Source organism: Balaenoptera acutorostrata, chromosome 8 (genome assembly GCF_949987535.1).
Source record: "Balaenoptera acutorostrata chromosome 8, mBalAcu1.1, whole genome shotgun sequence".
NCBI classification, from domain to species: domain Eukaryota; kingdom Metazoa; phylum Chordata; class Mammalia; order Artiodactyla; family Balaenopteridae; genus Balaenoptera; species Balaenoptera acutorostrata.
Window position 1 is genome coordinate 91949931 of NC_080071.1, and position 16437 is coordinate 91966367.

At 42.9% G+C, this 16437-nt stretch overlaps 1 protein-coding gene across 37 annotated transcripts in view; it reads left to right on the forward strand.

The window, feature by feature from the left end:
• Positions 1 to 15386, forward strand: part of LRRFIP1 (LRR binding FLII interacting protein 1) — a 147178-nt gene extending 131792 nt beyond the window's left edge. For 31 of the 37 annotated variants that reach the window (XR_009009013.1, XR_009009020.1, XR_009009025.1 and 28 more), the window contains 3 exons: positions 1464 to 9210; positions 9334 to 9383; positions 10936 to 11025. Coding sequence is in view for 6 of the 37 variants with exons in the window: in XM_057551273.1 (XP_057407256.1) it covers positions 9334 to 9383; positions 10936 to 11053; positions 11672 to 11751; positions 12841 to 12945; positions 14532 to 14642 (464 nt within the window). In the remaining 31 variants the exon portion in view is untranslated. Of the gene's footprint in view, positions 1 to 1463; positions 9211 to 9333; positions 9384 to 10935; positions 11054 to 11671; positions 11752 to 12840; positions 12946 to 14531 lie in introns of those variants that run through there. The other 6 variants (XM_057551273.1, XM_057551276.1, XM_057551275.1 and 3 more) reach the window with 1 other exon arrangement.
• Positions 15387 to 16437: the final 1051 nt, after the last annotated feature.

A 16437-nucleotide genomic window follows, 5' to 3' on the forward strand; every position in this document is an offset into this window, starting at 1 on the left:
GGGCCGCCTGAAGTTGTAGCCAGCAAATAAGGCCTCGCTCGCAACCATTTCCAGCTTTTCACAGTGAGGCTGGGATAAGGTCAGGGACCATGGCTGTAGTTCCCATTTGGAAGATTCTTCATGGACATGAAGAAACCTGTAGGCCCCAGCTTCCCAGGACTGGCTTTCTGGGAAGGTGCCTTATTACCTTGATGACTATTCAAGAAACACAGCTCTTTTCGTTGTGTCAGAGCTGCTGAGGGAAGATAAATTGATGAGTGTCCATCCTACCTTTATGTTCCCTACGTGAGCAGCTAGAACTTATCATGCTGCTCTTGTTCAAATATACATTTTATAAATCCTTGATAACTGTTGTGTAACAAACACTTAAAGAACAAGAAACATCGGTTTTGTAAGTGGTCTCCATGTATTTTTTGATCACATATCCCTGTAAAGAATTGTAGGAACTTCCCAAGATATATGTTTATTTTTTATTTATATCTGTGTAATATTTAGTTAATATAAAATGTACATTATAAAACATATGCAATACCAGAGATTTTTAAGGGGTGAGGAAAAGCTGACTCTGAATAGAATCCTGCCGGGCTCTCCATCTTCCCTGGAGACTGCTGGTCGTAAATTACCGAGCTTTGACTTTCAGCATCGTGGCGGTAGCTCATATGCTGCGATGTTGTTTGTGTGGGGAATCCAAAATGTAACTGTTCATTCCAAAGCAGCAACAGGCTCTTTCATTCATAATTCTTTGATCGCTGATTGATTTACATCTAATTAAGCGGTCTCTTGATCTGAGGCGTTCCCCTCCTGCTGTAACCGGCCCCCTTCCCTCCAGGAAAGGAGCAAGGTGTTGAGGGCACGGGCTGCTTCCCCAGGAAGACAGTGATGAGGGGGTGGAGGGTGGAGTTCTTTTTACCTCCATGAGCTATTTCAAAAGTGGCTTCCCTTGAGATTGACCTTGAGGCTGAGTTTCTTAAGGTGAACTGAATGTTTCTTTTAAAAATTATTTGAAAGCTGCTCTTAGAGCTGCGTGATATGCAGTGCAGTTTGACAGCTGGAAAAGTAGGAGTGGTCCCCGTGTGCATCCAGAAATGAGAATGGGGACCACGAACCTTCAGTCCTTCTGAACCCCCTCATCTTGCAGAGTTTGGCTGCCTGATCCAGAGCTCTTTCTTATTTGTTAAAACTTAACTTCACCTTTGAAAGTCAGTTCACCCCAGGTGGCACCGGCAGCCACTCTTGCCTTTGACACGGTGGCAGCGGCCTCCGCTGATCCGGCATTTGCTAACGCGATGGCTGCTTTGCCGCACAGAACTGGCAAAGGCTTCTGTCCGCGTGCTGCTCTGACGGCTCTCTCTCTCTTTAGGAGCGGGGTTGGCTGGGAAAGAGAACATGTGTTTGCGTTGTAATATATGTTGTGCGGTCAGCCACATCATGGGGTCCCTTCAATTTTCTCAATGGTCTTTTAGGCAGAGCCAATGAAGTGGAGGTGAACAATGAAATGGTGGAGAATGAGGGGAAAAGAGAAATCTTGCAGAACACTGAGCAAAGACCGCACAAAGAGGACCCAGGAGAGGACTCTGTGGACACAGAGGTGTTACATCCTGGTGACAATGCCGAGGACCAGAAAACCTCTGAAGACAGTGCCCCCTCCCCAGGAACGTTAGTAAATCCTGAGAACGCGGAACAGGTTCAAAGCCAAATTCTGGAGAACGCTTCCTTCTTTGAAAACACACAGCAGGTTGAGTCAAGTGAGGTCATAAACAGTGAACTAGATGGTGAAATCCCAGGTCCTAGGATTGGGCAGGGCAGCAGTAATGCTTTGGATGTCAAAAACCAAAGTAAAGAATCTGCAGAAGAGTGGGAGAAAGAAAAACAGGAAGATTTTGAAACCAACTTGGAAGAGATTAGCATAGAGCCACATCAGGAATCTGCTCCTTTGCAAATACCTGAAGTTGGAAGGGAGAGCAGTGCAGACACTGGGGAGCAGAGTGGGAACCCCGCAGAGGCTGTGCCAGAGGCGGGCCTCACCGGATCGGGGGAGCAGGTGGGCACAGTAGCCTCAGGTCCTCCGAGGGGTATCGATGACACAGTGAGTCACCGTGAAAAATGGGAGGTAGATGCTCCAGAAGGCTTGGACCCAAGCTCAGGGCATGATTTAGAGAAAGAACTCACCAACCAGGAAGTAGCTGAGCCCAAGGAGGTCCCAATTCAGAGCACAGAGGTAGGTGGGGAGAACAATGAAGAGGAGGGTAAAGGAAGAAAATTAAGGGATGAGAAACCAGTCAAGCTGGAAGTCCAAGCCATTCCTTGTTCTCCAGAAGCCAAAAGCAGTCCTCAGGAGGTGACAGGTCCAAGTACGGTAGATGCTGAAGGTGAACCCCTAGGTGTGAAAGAGCCCGATGAAGAAAAGAATGACCAACCGGGAGAGGCACTGGATTCGTCGCACAAGAAAACGAAGAACAAGAAAAAGAAAAACAAGAAGAAAAAATCACCAGCACCTGTAGAAACCAAAGATGTTCAGAAAGAGTTAACATTTCAAAACCCAGATTTAAGAGAAGTGAAAGAAGAGCAGGTAAAATTTACTGACAAAAAACCAGTTGTAGAAGCACAGAATGAGGTCACTAAAAACCCAAAACAGAACACTGCGGTAGGAAGCAGTAAAAATGCCGATGGTCCAGAAAATCCTAAAATTGAGTTGGATGGAGGACTTAACCAAGACGATTTTGGTGTAAACGCTAAGACAGGGAAAGCAGTCGCTGATGGGGACACGTTGGATTTTGAAGATAATACAGTTCAGTCATCAGGCACCAGTGCCAGTAATAAAGAATTAGAGGAAGGTGCTATAAAAGATGATTCTGAAGAAGATAGCACCACTCCCAGCCATCCTCCAGGTCCAGACGATGAGGAAGTGCCAGGCAGCACCCCGCTCCAAGACGAAGGTCCCTCAAAGAACATTAGCGATGCCTGTCAAACAGAAGGCACAGAAGAGCATGTGACATCAGAAAATGTAGGTCAGACCATCAGGAAGGTCTCAGATAGCGTTAGTCTAGAACATGATGACGTGGCACCAGCAGGCGAGGCGGGGGACTCTAATTCAGAAAGCAAGGAAGAGATGACAGGTGGACACGGGAGGGGCAGAAGCAAAGAGGACTGTACCTTGTCGTAGGTTGAGGCGGGGCCTTAGGGAGGGGCCAGGACTGCACAGCAAGTCCAACTGTGAGAGACTCCACCGGTGAGACTCAGAAAATGGTCTAGATTGGTATAGATGCACCGAATGACAATCCACCACCAAGTTATCTAATCCTTGAAGCTATAGACTGTTACCTGTAGATTTCTATTTCATCACTGAGGTTATCACACAGATGAGAAGGACACTTCTGTTATTAGAGTTAGTTCTAATGGAGAGCATTCCAAGAGCATCAAACAATAATGTACACTGTTTTATTCCTGCTTAAAATCAGCATCAAAATATTTCGCTTTTGCCTTAAGCTGATATGAATGTGCATATTCTTGACCAAAAGTATCAGCATCTAATTGAAGTGACCAAATAGTATCCTGAGATTTCCACATTATGAGTATGATTTAAATGAAGGTGTCTCATTTAAATATATGTGCTTTCATATTTGATCTTGATATGTATAATATAACCTGTATGGTATTTTATTTAAAAGGTACATAAATGGCCAAACAGCCTATAGGTCACTGAGTGATGAGATTTGCATGTTAGGACAGTAATTAATCATGTTAGGGATAGCAAATAAACATCTTACAGCACTAGGGATAACTTACTTGCTTTTACCTCATATAAGGATTTTATCTCAGACCAATACTTTTGGATCTCATTCTTGAGGATACCTGAATTTATTTTGTAGGAGATTTTGACTTCCTGACAGTTATGTACCAAAGTCATTTTATACAAAGACTTTTTTTTTTTTTTTAATTTTTTTCTGGAAGAGATACATGTTGTAATTGCATTTCCTACTGCAGTATTTGGGCAGGGAGAATCATTTCTAAAATTTATTTTTTTAACCTTAAAATTACTTCTCTTTGTATTTGTTTCATCATTATTCAGTAGAGCAAGACAAAAGGATGCTATTCTTGTGCAAACTTCTGATTAGACTCTAACAGGATATTTTAAATAGTTGAATCACTTGGTATTTTGGTATAAATATTTTCATTTGTTGTTTTTCAGTATATTCTTACCGGAAATTTCTTGTTTTGATCTTCCTGAACAAGATATATATTTTCTATATAAAGAAACATTTTAAAAATAATTGTAAAGTTAAATAAAAAACCATTATAAAATATTAAAATTACAGGGGAATGTACAGTTTGAATGCTGTTGACACTTTATGAGATCGTATGACTTCGTATTATTGTTACAAGATATAATTGAGTGCAAAAATGACCAATACCTCAACAAAATTTGAAATAAAAACATTTTATAATTTTACAAGCCTGTGATCACTCTTGTGCTACTTGAATTCTGGCTGTGGCTATATAATATCATCTTTAATCTACTTTTATCTACTTCTGGGTTGCTAATTCCCAGTTGGGGTTCTATGGAGGACTCATGCGTAATATCCATTGTCAGTAGTGAATAGCTTCTCTCCCGGCATCTAGACTGGGACTAGTGTTGGACCATCCTTGAGTAAGATCTTTCCTCATAGAATCTCCTGTGGTCTGTGGTTCTGATGAAGAGCCCAGTTGAGAAAGGTCTCCATCTTGTTGCTTTGCTTACAGGTGCCAATACTTAGAATGTTTTGAAGAGGATGATGAGAATTTCAAATAAACATTGACTATTTCTGCATAAGTGTCCTGAAGCAGAGGATAATGGGACTGATCAATTCTCTCCACTTGTGCCATATAAATAGAAAACTATGGGACTTGCTAGAGAATCAAGTCCAAGGGCTGCAAAGGAGTTTAAAGTTGGTATCTCTAACTTTAGCAAAGCTGCTTTCATACCGGAATGCACATTGGGAAACAGCTCTCCTTCCTACTTTTAAAGGCCTCTGGGGAAGTGATTCAACAGCCAAACTCACTCAGTGGTGAGATCATCAAACCATTTTAAGTTCTTTCCTTTCTTTCCCATGTTATTCAACAGCACATTTAAGGGCATTATTATAGGCTTCCCATCCCTCCAGCCAGCCAGCCAGCAGTCTCAAGTGTTCATCCCTCATTTAATCAATAAACATGTAGATCACTTCCTATATGGAAGGTGCTCTGCCCATGAACAAACACATAGGACCCAATCTCTAGTGGAAGCAGCAGAGAATTGGAAAGTCAGCAAAAAAAAAGATAAGGATTCTGAAGAGCCAAACCATCCCTGATAATCTAAGAGCCTTCACTATGAACATCAATTACTCTGCTCCGAGGGCTAGATGATATTACAGCCCCACACAGTAATTAATGTACACGCGAAGGCCCCTGAATTATCAAGAAATGGTTACCTCTGGTATATTCAGCGTAGGAAGGCGTGGAAGTATATAAGGCAATTTGGAAAGATTGCAATGTCAAACAACTCAGACTCAGAAAAGAATCAAAAGGTGACCTGTCAGCCACAACCCCAGAGGAACCTGGACCACTGAGGTTTCACTATAAGGCAGAACAGAGAAAAGCATCGATCACTGATACTTTAAATCAAAAAGCTGGGGTATTTTTCAACCCCAAACCAGAACACGCCTACTGTATGTAAAATGTTAATCTTCCTTCCAAAGTATGTAAATATAATTGTGAGTTTCTGTAAAAAATAAGGAAAGGTAACAGAATTTTGAATTATAGGCTATTTTATAACATACAAAGGTTGGGAAGCAGTAAAATTTTTGAAAAGAGTGTTTAAGAATGGGATATCTTGGCATTGACTACTTTCTATAACATTGAGTATTTCCAATTAATGGAAAACCTAATGACCTGAACATTTAAATTTCCACTGTCACTAGGACCCTGGAATGCTGCTTCTGGGTGTTTAGACAGTTTAGGGTTCCTGTTTTCTATTGATAGATTCCTTTTCTAGGAGACCGCCTTGTATGACGTGCCGCCATGGCCATCGAAACAAGGGAACACAACAGTAAGATTCATTCCAAATGTCCGGGCTCCAGAAGGAAAGGAAGGGGTGTTTGTGAGCGTGCCACATACAGAATACGTGCTTATTCAGTGTGCTGATCTTATATAGGGAGTACAGTCTTGCAGGAGAAAAACCCTTTCGCGCTCTCCCTTTCACCCTCTCTGCCCCTCTTACATCAAAGACGAACGAATTTTTTGAGACGTGAAAGGCTTCAGCTGTTGGGCTGAACTGAAGCAGCAGCTGCTGTAGGGAGTTGCCATCTGTACAGACCTCTTCAGCAGCCTGGCCCTGTTCTGCCTTTTACAGGAAGGAGGGGCGATCCTGGCGTGGGAGGCTAGCCCTGGGGAAGTTGAAAACTGACCACATGGATTATAATCAAATTAAGTCAGGGCAAGGAGGGAGCGGAGAAGGGACCACACTCAGTGGATTTCTTGAGATGTCAGTCTCGTGATCATTATCTTTGCGAATATGGAGGGAGGTGACTTTCTCTGCCATGGGGAGAGGAGGCCCCGGATTGGATGAAATTAACCCACAGAATGAAAATTATCCTCCTGACAATATATTATTATGAGTAAGCTCCTTACCCTTACTGTGTCTCATTTTACTCTCTGAAATTGGGGTTAGAACCTGCCTTTTAGAGTGGTGGTGAGGATCAGACCCAGTAAAGCGCTAGAGAGTAAGTGCCGAGTGACCATGGTTGTTGCTGGTGGTTGACCTTTGCAGCCTGGACAGACGCGGTCACAACACGCAAGCCCCTCTGGAGCAGGGCTGGGGGTCCCGGTGCTTGCTTGCTGCCCCTGTGACTGTCTGTATGACCTCACCACTTTGTTTCTTGTTTCCCGGGTCTCTAAAGTTCACACCAGAAAGTGTGGTGGAATTTAATATATAAAAACCAGATTTTTAAAAAATGTAATCCTTTAACAATGTTACTAAAATAACTTTAATTGCCAATTGATTTTAACTTCCCAGTGTAAAAGAAAACTCTGAGTTTGAGACAGTGTGACTTCATTTCTTTAATGCTGATCATTTGGGTGTTAGAGACCAATGATGAGCAAGGCTGCTTAGTGCGTATAGGTTTGCAGCACTCTTGCTCAGTATCACAGTAATTACCAGTCATGCAACACTGTTCACTTCACAGGTTAGACTTGTTGACTTTTAAGACTGTAAAATAAACAGCACTCATTTTCATTTCTTTTTTTAATTTTTTTTTATTGAAGTATAGTTGGTTTACAATATTATGTTCATTTCAGGTGTATAACATAGTGTTTCAATATTTTTATAGATTACACTCTATTTAAAGTTATTATGATATAGTGACTATATTTCCTGTGCTGTGCAATATACCTTTGTAGCTTATTTATTTTATACATAGTAGTTTGTACCTCTTAATGCTCTACTCCATCTTGCCCCTCTCTCCTTCCCTCTCCCCAGTGGTAGCCACTAGTTACCATCTGTGAGTCTGTTTCTATTTTGTTATATTCATTCGTTTGTTTTATTTTTCAAATTCTACATGTAAGTGATAACATATACTGTCTGTCTTTCCCTGACTTATTTCAGTGCTTATTTTCTTTATATCAAACAATTTTGCTTCTTTCTTTTTTCCAGTTTCCTGAAACTATTTAGTTTTAATCTTCTCCACTTCTGCTTTAAAATTTCTCTTCCTTAAAACTTCCATTTGTCTCTCTCCATTTTTCATATTTTCACTATAAGACTAAAGGTCAGATTGCTCTTGTTTTTTATTGTTAGCACTATTATTACAATTTAACATTTTTTTTACTTTCTGTCTAAGATATTTGAAGTCTTCTAATAGAAAAAATAATAATAAAATTGTAAATAGATATGTGAGCCTCAAATCACCTTCTGATATATTCAGTGTTTCTTATGATGCCTGTGGTTTTTGTATATAGGAATATAAAATATACAAGATAAAATGAAAAGTGATATTGAATAAGAGAGCCAGGTTTTTAATTTATTTTTGATTTTTGTTTCAGTGTTGGGTGCATTTATGGAAGGGACAGAGTAAAACATCTGTCAGAAGCAGTTTGTGTGTAAATTAAAATGGAACTCAAAAGGATTATAAATGTATCTTATACATAACATTTTCTATTTTCATTTATTTTGTTATTGTGCCTTTCAAAATAGCAATTTAGGATGTTTGGAAAAACAATCAGCGAAAACACGTAACTTGGATTAGAATGTGGATAGATGATTTTTTTAATGAAAACAAAGGTGCGTTTTGTATGAATTATTTCCATTTCACACAGCTAATCAAAACCTGGGAAGAAGAGCCTCAGGCCAGGAGTCCGGTCTGACTCAGAGGGCTGTGTTTAGGAAAACAGTGGGTGCAGGGGTTAGGGGTGCAGCCCTGGGGCCTTAGGAAAGCTGCTGGGCCTGGTCCTCATCTGTCGAAGAGGGATGTGGCAGCAGTGCCCACCTGGAGGGCTTCGCGGGAGGTGGTGTGAGCGGCTGGGACAGTGCCTGGCACACAGTGAGGGCACAGCACCCTTGAGCACCCACCACCATCATGTCGTCCTGATTTTGCCTTGAAACTGGTGTAGGATTTTGCCCCTAAAGTCCTCCCTGGGTCTTGGTTTCCTCTCTGTAGTCTGGAGAATGTTTTACTCAATGCCCCTTCAGAGAGATGTTTGGGGGATTTCTAGGTGCTTACATATATGCAGACTTCTATATCTGGGGTGGGAAGAATGACAGAAACCTAAGTTATTACTGCGTTCTTCCTCAAAAGAAGAGCAACAAGTGGGTTACGGGATGTGTTGTCGGCACACTTAGGGTTCATAAGCAGAGTCAGAACTCTGACATTGGTGAGTCTTTGAGAGAAATGAGGAAGATCGACCCTTGGGGGATGGAAACTTGGAAAGTCAAGGCTAACGAAAATGCTGGTGATATTTGATCCCGATTCTCAGTGTGTTTGTACCTTGCTAATGATGTTAAACCGTGAAGCCTTGTGAGATCTTGTGTTGCAGTGTGGTTTGGCCCTAGAGCTCTTGCATGCTAACCCAGAGTAGAAGATTAGCCTGTTTGCATGCAGCCGGATGCTGCCCTGACGAGACAAGCATGTGCGGGAGGTTGACGCAGTTCACCCCCCTTGGCTGAATTCCTCCCCCATCCTGTCTGTGGCCTCATTCGCTGTGGTACGTGTATAATACCTTCATCATCAGTTTCACTAACCCCAATGCTCCTTCTTCAGTTTAGCAACCTGCTGAAAGGGGCAGTCCATGGAGTCACCTAAACCTGTATCTTTCTGATTTCTTTAGATATTAGGTTGAAAAAGCTTGTTGATGAACGGGAATGCTTATTGGAACAGGTAACGATCTTTTTATTACTTTACGGGTTCTGGAACGGGGCACCTGAAACCGGGAACCTTCCCATTCTAGCTTCCTGCTTCATCAGGAAACCCCTGATGCATCGTGGCTGAAAATAATTAGCAAGCCAACCAGTGTTCTTAATGTTCTTACCCAAGTAAAAGATCAGAAATCATATCAGATTTAGAGAGGATGTCCCAAAGATTCAAGGCCATGGTCTGAAGTTGGTACATGCTACATGAATTGCTGCTTAAAATAAAGATTTATGTAGAAGGCCTCGATTAAGCCTTGAGAGGCAAGGGTGTTCCCCAGACATTCCGACACCCTTCCTCTTCCACTGGCCCGTAAAAGTCAGTTTTGTAAATCTCTCAGTGATCAGCACCCCTGTCCAGCAGGTATTTCTTTGTTACAGCTGATCCAAGTTGTTTTAACTATAGTTTACCTTCCTTGATCTCTTCTACCTCAAGAAATACTACACAGTTGTCCTATTTGGTCTTTTTCATATGCAGGGTAGTATTAAATTATTCCACAATCACTTCCTAAGGAAGCTCGATTTCTCTCATTTCCCCGCGTAAGCCTAATCAAAGGTATTTGCCTCGCTTTTTACAAGATCTGAAGATTTCTCTCAAAATTGGGTAAGGCACTAAATGTGGTGGGAGGATTCTCATGAAGTGCCTGTGATCTTTTAAAAACATGTGTCCATGGTAATTCTGTACTTGTTTTCTTAAAGCAGCATGCACCGATGGTTTGTATGTCACTGGGGGGTCTGCTCTGCTCCTGTCGGTGTGTGGGGGGACTTCCAACAAGTCCACAGAGATTAGAGGTTAACAGAACAAGGGCTGGGAGACACCCCATTACATAGCAGAAGATTCTGCAGTCACGGCTGTTAACTGCAATTCCCGCTACTCTGTGTGCGTGTGTCTGTCTCAGAGGGAAGAAAGCTATGTAGAGGCCAGCTCTCTGCAGGTGGCAAACCTACAACCTGTTTGGGTTCTGTCGGGGACAGCGCTGCTGTGCCTGGAAGGCTCCTGGTGGCCCTTCCTGGCTCTTTAGTGAATAAAGCAAAGGGGAATCGTGTCCTGATTTATGAACTCATAGATAAACACTCAAAACTGTTCTATGGAAAATCTCCTCCTGAATTCGAGAGGAACTTCAACCTTAGAAATAACTTCTCACCCAGAGTTACAAAATAGTGCATGCCTGTTACAGTAAATATAATTCCATTTTCATCCTGTATACTACTATTACTTTCTGAGAAGAGTACTAACTGGCACAAGGTTTTTCATTTATTTATTTGGGTTTGTTCCTTTATGAAACGGGAGAGACTCCCCCATCTTCCTGGTGGATTGTAATGTCTTACTACATTTCTCTCCTGCTTCATTATGGAACCCTTGTCTCTCTGGCCCCTTCGAGACACACGAAATGACTGCAAGGCAACATCGGATTGTACTTAGGGGGTGTGGGCTTTTACGTTACATGCAGCTTCCTTTCTGATAGGCTCTCGTCTCATTTAGAATAGAGAAATTAACGTGCTTTATTGGTGGATGTTTTCAGATTAAGAAACTCAAAGGGCAGCTGGAAGAGAGACAGAGGAATATCAGATTAGACAGTCTGCACCCGGAAGATGGGATCTTACAAAACGGGACGGACGTGCATGTGATGGATCTACAAAGTAAATGTCAATCCTCGTGTAGAAGAAATCCCTTTGCCATTCGCGATTTTTATTGTACTAATGCGGGAGGAGAAAAACTATCGTGGCAAGGAACGGCCGGTGTTCCCAACGTCCCCCCAAAAGCCCTGAGTACAGAAGCACAGAGGTGTTTCCTTGTGGGCTAGAGCAAGGATGGGCAGGTGGGCAGAGCAAGGATGTTTCTGTCTGAGCCTAAGAAACAGAACAGGTGCCCCAAAACGTGCACCAAGGTACCACCAGCTGACGCGCTGCTAGAAACCACGTTTACTACGCTGAATACAGTCTTTGGATCTGCTGATTGTATGGGGAAATCGGAAGGTATTTTTCTGTGCCAGTCAACTAGAAAGAGGCTTACGGGGACAAAAGCAGGCCCAGCCTCTCTCCCCTTCCCCCTTCCCCCTACCATTTCTTTGCCTTCTTTGCTCAAGGGCACTCTCCCTGCTGCGGAGAAAGAGCGCCTCCTGAGTTGTGAGGCCACAGGTCGGGAATTACAGATTAGCAAAACGATTATAAAGTAAGGGCTTGGTTCCCGGTAACTATTGTTTTAACATTTTAAAAGCCCAAGAGCTTAACAGATTTTCCTTCTCTTTCAACCTTTAGGGGATGCCAACAGACAGATCAGCGACCTCAAATTTAAACTTGCAAAATCTGAGCAAGAGATAACTGCATTAGAACAAAATGTACGTGCACACTTGTAAGCAATCACTGGCCGCCCAACTGAGGATTAACTGAAGTTTTATTTGCTAGAAAGACTTGAAGGCTGAGGACAAAAAGAAGCAGAGAATTTTAGAACCAAAAAAGGTCCTAAGGGGGATAAACAAGGCAGCAAGTCTCTCTGTGTATTTCCTACAAGGAGAGGATGTGGGGAGGGAGAGGTCATAACTAGGATCTGGGCTGTTACAATCCATACTAATCCTTTATAAACAAAGTTAGTTGCAGAAAGTACCTAATGTGGTTAGGGGTTTTTTTGAAAGTTTGTTCTTTAAAAAAAAAAAAAAAATCGGTTAATTACAAAACGCTTCATGCAGGGATGTCCCTTTTGCCTGGATTTTCCCTCTTTCCCTCCCAGCCCATCGGCTTGCTCTGGCCCCTAGATTTGGGGCGCTCATGCCTCCAGCATGCTGGGCCCTGGGACAGACTGTGTCCTAACCGGAGGGAGAGATAAAAGCAGGTACTCTTGCCCCCTCCACTGTGGGTATATGTGGCTGGAACTTTTTGGAATTTTTGTAGAGACGAAAATGAGAAGCGCACTTAGAAAGCGATGCGTGTTTGGAAGCATGCCTTTGAGGGCAGGCTGAGTCTCTGGCCGCAGTTGCCACCCCAAAGCCGCCTTCCGTCACCCTGCTCTCCGAGTCCCTTGCCTCTCTCCTCCCTTTCCTGCTTCCCCACACCCCCAACCCTGGGAGAGATTAGACTGGAGCTGAGGTCCTGGTGGAGCCGTTGCCTCACCAGCCTGGTTCTGCAGGATCGACCCATATCGGGGAGAGATGGTATCATGGGGTCTGCACGGCGGGAACCACACTTGGGACAAGGGTCAGGGAGGAAATGAGTCCCTCATAGGTGTCAGTACTGGCTTGCTCATAAATATGAACAAATAGCTTGCGTGGCTAGAACCTGTGTAATAGTCCCAAATGCTAGATCATAACTATTGTCATGGTGTTTTCTCTCATTTTATTAAATTATACCTTTTGATCTCAAATATAGTAAAGCAATCGGGGAAAGAAAACAGGCCTATCAATTTATACACATGATTTTTCCTTTCCTTTCAGGTCATAAGGTTAGAAAGCCAAGTATCACGTTATAAATTGGCTGCTGAAAATGCTGAAAAGATAGAAGATGAACTTAAGGCTGAAAAACGGAAACTTCAAAGAGAGGTAAATTTTCTAGGCTATTTCTAGGAAAAGAATGGGTAATGATATTCTAGCTGGGAGAGCAAAGGGAGGATTTACCGCCGGGAAACCCGCGGCCAAATCATTCATTGTCATATCTGCCCAAACCACTCTGAAGGGCTGTGCTCACACCATAAAGGAAATTGTAGTTCAGCCAATTAGGAGCTTAGGGCCAGAATCACCTGTCAGTGGTTTTTCTCTCTATGGTGATTCCAACTATCATGCCACCATCTTCTGGCTTCTGCTAAGAGATCTGTCATTCTAACTCTTTTTAGGTGATCTTTTTTTTTTCCCCTCTCTAGCTGCCCTTCCATTCTCTTTGCCTTTGATTTTCTACATTTCACTCTAATGTGTTAATATGTGGGTTTACTGCCATTTGTTCTGCTTGGGATGTGTTGTGTTTCTTTGATCTGTGAGGTCTTTTTTCTAAATAAATTTTGGAAAATTTTCAACCACGATCTCCTTCAGTAACTCCTCTTCCCTAGACTCCACCTTCCCCCTGGGACTTTGATCAGAGGATGCCAGATCTTCTCATGGACCCTCTGCATTTCTCTACCATCTGTCTTTTCCATTTCCCATCTCCTTACCTCCCAATGCTGCATAATGTACAGTTTTTGTAGATCTTCCATTTCACCTCCTTTTGTTTCGTATTCTCATTCCTGATTGTTTCTTGTTTATGTTTCCTTTGTTGATTGCATCCTTATTTCTTTAAAGATTTCATACACAGCTGTTCTGTTTTCCACACTGACGACTGAAACACGTTCAGTCTTGGGGGTCTGTTTCTGTTGTTTATTGCTTCTGTTGACTCAGATGGTTTGTCCCATCGTGTGTTTGGTGTTTGATGAGATTATGCTTGATTTGAATTTATATACTTGAATTTATACCCCAGGCCTGACTTGGGGAACTTTCTACAAAGAGGGCTTCTGCTTCTGCTTCTGCTTCTGCTTCTGCCTCTGCTGGTGAAAGGCAGGGCAGGGGCGTTTAACCTGTCTCAGGACCCCGCCCACCCTCCTGGAGGGTTTTGGATCGGAAGCAGAACTGCAGACTCTGTCCTAATGATGCACGTCTCCACAATCACAGGGCAGTGTTAGGGCACCTCCACTCTGCCTCACTGCCTGCTGGTCCAGGCAGCTCCCTGCTGATCTGCCTCCTGCTGTGACCCCCAGGCTCTGTGGCCCTGGCTCCCGGGGATGATCATCCTGGCCTCAGGCAGTCCCACTTTGGTTTCTGGCTGCAGAGCCCTAGCACCCAGCTGCCCAGGGCTGTGGGGATCACCTCCTCCAGCTGGTCTGGCTCAGCTCTTGTTTGTTTGTTTGCCTCACCTTCTGTGAGACCATCAGGATCCCCAGGACTGCGCCATGTCTGGGGTCTAGCTATTTCAGAGGAGGAAGGTTCCCTAGGTACTCATGAGGCCAGAATCTTGTGCCTTGTGTTCCTTTTTAAATTAAGAAATATACGTATACACACGTGTAGGTATATGTGTATTTTTAGAATCTCGGTGGGTCTGGGTCGTAATCTGTTTTTCAGTAGGCTTGGAATCCAAGCTCACTGCCTTTTGCCTTTATTTCCAGCTTCGCTCGGCATTGGACAAAACAGAAGAGCTCGAGGTGAGCAACGGCCACTTAGTGAAGCGTCTGGAAAAAATGAAAGCCAACAGGAGTGTCCTCTTGTCCCAGCAGTAAAGGCCAGTTCTGAACAGGAAACGATCGGGTGGATGGAGAGCACTGTTTCGTACGCTGTTCTGTTGCTGTCTGGGAGCACTGCTTCTTCCCCTGCTTCTGAGAGAACACCCCCGGGGAGCACCCGGCTCAGCCCCGGGACCCCCAGCAGCAACCAGATGCCTCCGTCTGCAGACCGCAAGCCGGGCTGGGGCGGCCGCTCCGAACCTGCAGGCCATTTAATAAGCACACTGGGCCGTGGAGCTCTGTTTCCGACGGTGCAGCAGCCTTTTCATGCCATTTAAAATGGTGATCAAAGTAAAGATGAACGTGGGACTTGAGTTTTCTTTTCATGTGTCTTGCTGAACATTAAGGGGAAATGTTTCAGTGTTGGGACGTCCTTTTGTGGCAGAATCTACAATTTGAGCGACTTCAGTAGTATCTCTTAGTCTACGCTTCTCATACACAAAACACTGTGGAACCACAAGCCATTACCAAGCAAAACTCTTTCACTAGAAACAAGGGGATGGTCTAGAAGTAAAAGTGACCTTAAGAAGACTCTTTACAGGCAACAATGAAGCTTTTCTAAGGGATTTTTGCATCAGTTCAATCAAAAGAATACTTTTTTCCAGGGTAATTAGGCAACAGCTTCACTGAAAATGACAGCTTTTCATTCGCATTATTGAATCCTTATATTTGGAATTGAAGTTGTTAACTTCTTTTAAAGAGTGTACTATTGGAAAAATTAAAAAATGAAATGTTGAAAGACTTCAGCAATATGGTTTTTATTTTTTCCCACTGAGAAAGAAGATCTGTATTTCATACTAATTGTTCTGTATATTTTGGATCATCTTTTTATTTTTTTAGCATATCAAATCAATGTACTTTTCTTTCTCTATTTAAAAAAGAAGATGTATTCACAGTGAATAAGAATAGAATACTTATAAGAATCAGCACTCTTAGACTAAAAAGTAAACTGAAGAAGTTACAGACCAGAGTAGAGACAGTAACTCCAAGGACAAAAGTAAACGGCGTTGGGCTACTTGCTGATTTTCAGTTACTCTTTCGTATACGTTGGGTTTCACATAAGGCTGGTTCAGCAGGCCAGCTTTTCAGGATATTAGCAAGTGCAAACCAAGATAACATCATCCATAACTATACCCATGGTGGACTGCTAGACATGAATTGGAATATATAATCATTCCATTTTTCTTGATTATATATAATTAAGAAAACATTCCCAGCAGAGTGCTAGAGGTCACGAAGTTCCGTCCCCCAGCACTGGCTGGATGTGGGATAGGCAAAGCTACATTTCACCGGGTAAGAGAAATTCGGCCTCCTTGTGCCGAGGATATTCAGATCTTCTTCTTGAGCGTTCCATAGATAAAACTATCCAATCACTAATCCACACGTCAGTGCCACAGACCTGCTATAGCTGCTGCATATTCAAAAAACAATGTTTTTATGTGGAAAGCTACTCTGCATTAATCCCAGGACAGCTCCAACTCCCCCACAGGTTTCTATATTTACCTAAGATTTGTTAGAACAAATCTTAGGATGATCGGCTTCAAAAGACTTAGTTTGAAATTCTACTTAATGAGCATTAAATGTTCCAAGTTGTTTCAAGAATGCAGTGTATCGGTCCGCTCCAAAAACAGAAACCACCCAGTAATTTGAACAGGGAGAGTGTAACATAAAGAATGATTAACTCATAATAGGGGATTAACTACTACGGATGAAAGAGGATCTAAAGAACCCGAGAATGCGACAAACTGGGACTGAGACCTCATTGGAGGGGTTGGGGCCACTACCCACTAGG